The sequence below is a fragment of the Spea bombifrons genome, chromosome 5 (genome assembly GCF_027358695.1).
Source record: "Spea bombifrons isolate aSpeBom1 chromosome 5, aSpeBom1.2.pri, whole genome shotgun sequence".
NCBI lineage: Eukaryota > Metazoa > Chordata > Amphibia > Anura > Pelobatidae > Spea > Spea bombifrons.
In genome coordinates, this window is record NC_071091.1 from 90582107 (window position 1) to 90587238 (window position 5132).

The following is a 5132-nucleotide window of genomic DNA, read 5'->3' on the forward strand; positions in this document are numbered from 1 at the left end:
AGAAAAAAAAAATGTATCATTAGGTAAAAATTTTCCCTCATTCATATTTTTTTATTTGACTTGTAACACAAGAGAAGGCACTGGTGGCTGCTATAGAAACTTAAAAATCTTCTGTGTTATTTCTTTGGGATTTATTTTAATGATATATATATATATATATATTATTAGGATATAATTATCAATAAAAAATGGTTGCAGCAGATTAAAGGAGCACTCCAGCCATCAAATGCACTTTACTGCATATGAAAGATATGTGGTCCCTTTAAAATTGTCATGCTGCTCATTTTGCAATGTTGTGTAGGCTTTTCGTACTTTCCTTTGGGTCATATTCATGTTCTTATCATGATAATACATAAAAGAAAACATCTACAAAGTGTGTACTTCAGAAATTTCAATCTTAAATTCCAGTGGCTGTAGGTTGTGTACCTGTGAGCTGCACTTGGGGCACGTAAAATACATGTCAGACATAGAATGGCTTTTTATACAGTAATAACAAAAGACATGTGGACAGCCAATGGTATGGGGCATGGTAGGCCATTCCCCACACAAACAACATTCCTTGCAATGCACTGCTAACGAGGGGTCATTGCGAGTGTGCCCTTTGATAGGTTTACACCAAGAGAACAACTTTGACTTCAGTTTCTGAGTGTTAATTAGCGGCAGAAGAAAGACCAGGAATTCAGCAAACCCATGCCACATAATTTCTCTGTTCATATATTCAAATCCTATTTGCCGAACATTTTGAGGCTTGCTGAAAACTGAACGGATTCCTAGAAACCGCTCTGTCAATGTTGCAAACTTTCCTTGCTGTAGAAATATTAAAAAATTTAGGAGGCTGCTAAGCTTCAGAAGTCCAGACAGGAGACCAATGAAGTATTTCGTTTTCTGAAATGATAGCCCAAGGGGGTGGTTACTGAACAAATCGTACGACCTCTCCTCCAACCACTTGCCACCAACTGTGAATAGGGCAAACCATAATTTCTGCTGCTTATTCAGTGGCCTGTACTTTTTAGTCTCCGCTAGATCATTTTTATATTGGATATCCAAAATTGCCTGACCAACTGTAGCATTCTTAGAGTACACAGTATATCTCCATAAGAAGAGCCATAAAGACGCTTTAAGTTCTGGTTCAAAACGGGTCAAAATGCCTGGTTTGAATCCTTGAAAACAATTGCTAAACTGGGACCAGATCAATTGCTCTAATGCCTTGTTTAACTCAATAGCATCCAGTTGACTTATTCTTAGCACAGGATTAATTTCTTCCATATTGGTTTTAGATGCTGCCATGTTGCCCGCTAAAAGGGAAAAAGGATAATACATAGGAGTTATTTAACCTGAACATAATTTACTCATAGAAAATCAAATTTCATTAGTATACTTTGATTTCAGGCTATAACTTTAGATATATAAATTAGCTGACATTGATAAGGCACAGTTATTATTAATACCAAGGAAGTATTTTCACACATATTTCCTCTGTTTATACAAGGAGTAAAGATCAAGGAAATTTATTGAGATAAATAAGAATTATTTCTGTGATTGAAATAGAAACAATTATTTACTATGGCCATTAATCTGTTATAACATGACTAAATATTAGTGTACATAATACATATATATATATACCGTATTTGCTCGATTATAAGACGACCCTGATTATAAGACAGCCCCCCAAAATCGGAATATTAATTTAGGAAAAAAAGAAAAGGCCTGAATATAAGACGACCCTATAGGAAAAAAGTTTTACCAGTAAATGTTAATTCATGTAAACTATGTGAACAATTGTTTGTTAATAAAAGCTATGATTGAGAAAAATATTTTGTTTTTATTTCCTTTTTTTACAACCTGGCCCCCCAGGCATGCCACTCTGCCCCAGAAATGCCTTATACCCCCTATATGCCACTGTGCCCCATTATATCCCTTTAAACCCTCTAAATGCCACTGTGTCCCATGATACGCCTTTTAACCCTCTAAATGCCACTGTGCCCCATGATATGCCTTTTGACCCCCTATGTGCCACTCTTCCTCCAGAATTGCCTTATACCCCTATATGCCACTCTGGCATTTAGGGAGTTAAAAGGCATATTATGGGGCAAAGTGGCATATAGGGAGGTATAAGGCATTTCAGGAGGCAGAGTGGCGTATAGAGGGTTAAATGGCATTTCTGGAGGCAGAGTGGCATTAAGAGGGTTAAAAGGCATTTCACAGAGCACTCTGCCTCCAGAAATGCCTTATGCCTCCTGTTTAACACTCCCTCCCTCTGGAAAAAAACCTCATCTTATAATCGAGCAAATACGGTATATCCAGACCTCAACCTGATTGAAATGCTGTGGCAGGACATGAGTGATATGCGAGACTGATAACTTCAAGTTATCGCTGATAAAGGTGGTTCTAAAAGCTATTGCTTAAGTGTACTTAGTTTTTCTCACATGGCTTGTCCATTTTGGCTTCATTTCTGTTGAATAAATCACAGTTTAATATGTCACGTGTTGTTTATGTAAGGTTGTATTTACCTAATTTTTAGACCTTCTAAGGAACAGATGATGTCTTGATATGTAAAGCTATACAGAATTCAGGATGTACTTTCTTTTTACAGATTGATCCTGTAGACGAGCTTCATTGTGATAGCCAGACAAAGAATAGTTTGGATAGGTGAGAAGCACATATCTCAATGGCCCAAGATTCTATTTCTAAAAAATAAAAAAGATGCATTGCTCTTAGCTAACTAGTGACATTTGGTGAAGATCGCAGGAACATCAGGTTTCAACAAAGGATGACTATGGATAAATACACAAAACATGGAAACAAAGGGAGGATCCATTTCTTGAGGTCAATGCACCAATAAAAAAAGAAAAGCCATACAAAAGAAGCTAAATTGTGCATCTTGCTTTATAAAATGTCGTGGTGACCTCACATATGATTTCTCCAATATGACAATGGATGAACCCATTCATACGCACACTATTCAGTGGGATGTTTACACGGTTACATTACATTAAAAACCTGTTATACACTAAATTTGAGTTATTTATTATTTTATTTCCTAGAATATGTTTATTGAGCATTTTGATTTATTAGAGGATAATAGTTAAATACATTGCTTTGAATAGCGAATGCTGGCATACCGTCAATAAGAATTATACGTTTCAGGACCAAGTTTTACAATGCTGTAATGTCTACATTTTTTCAAGGGTCATTCAAACAAACTGAACTTGCATCACTAACTCATTATATTTCACTCTACAAAACAAACTGGACATATCGAGCTCAAATGCTTGATGAACGATTGCAACGTCAGTGAAATCTGAGCAGTATTTTGGTGGAGAATGCAGTTAGTAGGCATGCCCAGTGGCTGTCAGCTGTTGGGTGCTCCATGAGTGCCTAGAGGTTGGGTTCAAGAGTGACTAACCAGGCTAGCAGGCCATATCAATGGAAGAGGTGGTTTAAGTTCCCTTCAGAACATTTTCACAAAGTTGTCAAGACTTTACAATAATATGAACACTATATTAATGCAGGCAATAATATTAAATGACACCTCAGTATCTGCCAGGTTACATATGTACATAATGCTACATTATGTATATATTTGTCTAAAACTATTTTAATGTTATAACTCCTCTGCACGGTTGACACGGGAATAAAGACAATGCTAGTGCACTACATCGTTTATCTAAAATAAGCAAGTCTGACTCGAATGGCTAGTTACCTCTACACAAGCTGCGTTATTTAAGAAAACCTCAAACATTTCCCAAATCCTAGATCCAGTGCCGGGCCGGGGGTGACCCTGGCACTGTGATGGCAGCAGAAGCACGTTATGTGTGTGTTTCTAGCTGGAGGCCACATACAGTATATGCAATAAAGCACACCTTAAGTGTATACTACTGGGGAAATATAGTTTAAATTAATTTTCATCAAGATCTGCAGGTTTTTCCTCCCTGGTCCCTATCGGCAATAACAGGTCAGCCCTGGCATGCTAATGATGACCTGATGCTATAAATGTGGCAGATGGCAGGTGCTCAGGTAGCCTATGGCCAGACATATCAATTTGCCCAATGTGCCAGATAGGCAGTCTGGGCCTGATTCATCCCATTACCATATCTTGTGCCTGTTGTTTAAATGGCCGATTGCTGTTAATTGGATCAGACAGCCTTTGTAAGGGTGAGAGAGGGGACAGCCAAGTCGAGAACAAGAACTTAAATACAAAAAAAAAACAACAAAAAAAACCCAAGAAGTTAGATGATGCCACCTTCCACAATGTTTAAACTAAATGCTACCAAAACAGCGCCACCTTTTCCAGGGAGAAAAATAAAATATCTACATTCTTCTTTGGCTAAATATATACACATATATAAATAAGTAAACAAACAACTTGATATGCTATAGTGTTTATAGTATTAGCTGCATAAATGTATGCGTTGTGAATGTTGCCATATGCATGCACCATATAGCAGACATATTTAACCCTGCTGTATGTTTATTGCACATAAATGGGTAGAACGGAGAGGACTCACAGGGCACTTTGGCAGATGTCACAAACAGCTCGCTCACGATTCTACTTCCGCGTTGGCTCCAATCACGTGACAGACTAAGAAAACTACGGAAAGCCAAGAAGGGCAATACACGTAGCGCTGCTGAACGCGTCCTCGATGTGCTGCATTCAGTAGGAACGTTTCGGTGTGTTTATAGCGTGTTGTCATTGAATGAGGCTTTTAGGGCTTTGAAGCGGTTCTCTTTCCACTTCACTGAACGACAAATCGCGCTGGCTTTTTGATTCTGGGCAATTGTGGATGGCAGCCTCCTGTGAGAGCGTTTAGGGGTTAATATTTGCTATCTTAATGCGAGTTAACGTTGATCTATGGCATTCTTTGGCTTGTATGCAGTTCCAGCGCAGAATGCAAACATTTATATATATTTTTTGCATAATTTCCCTAAATATGCCAAACCAAATAATAAAGGTAGCAAAAAAAGAAATCTTTCTCTGAAAAGACCCAACCTGCCTTCACAAACTTTTAATACATGAAGATTGCCATGGAACTTACACAACATATTGCATATAAGATGGGGTTAAACACCACAGTTATGCTAAAGAAACCCAATCTAGGAATCAAAAACGCGCATTTTGTACTAATAGG

General features: G+C 37.8%; 1 protein-coding gene across 1 annotated transcript; it reads right to left on the reverse strand.

The window, feature by feature from the left end:
• Positions 1-342: 342 nt before the first annotated feature.
• Positions 343-4577, reverse strand: PEX2 (peroxisomal biogenesis factor 2). Its single transcript, XM_053467270.1, has 2 exons — positions 4512-4577; positions 343-1295 (listed from the first exon to the last, which is right to left on the reverse strand). Exon 2 carries the CDS (start codon positions 1285-1287, stop codon positions 367-369), a length of 921 nt encoding a protein of 306 aa, XP_053323245.1. The 5' UTR covers positions 1288-1295; positions 4512-4577; the 3' UTR covers positions 343-366.
• Between the last annotated feature and the right edge of the window lie 555 nt (positions 4578-5132).

What these genes read in the sequence shown, in the direction of transcription:
- PEX2 (XM_053467270.1), bottom strand. Translation starts at nt 1,287, where the DNA reads ATGGCAGCATCTAAAACCAATATGGAAGAAATTAATCCTGTGCTAAGA.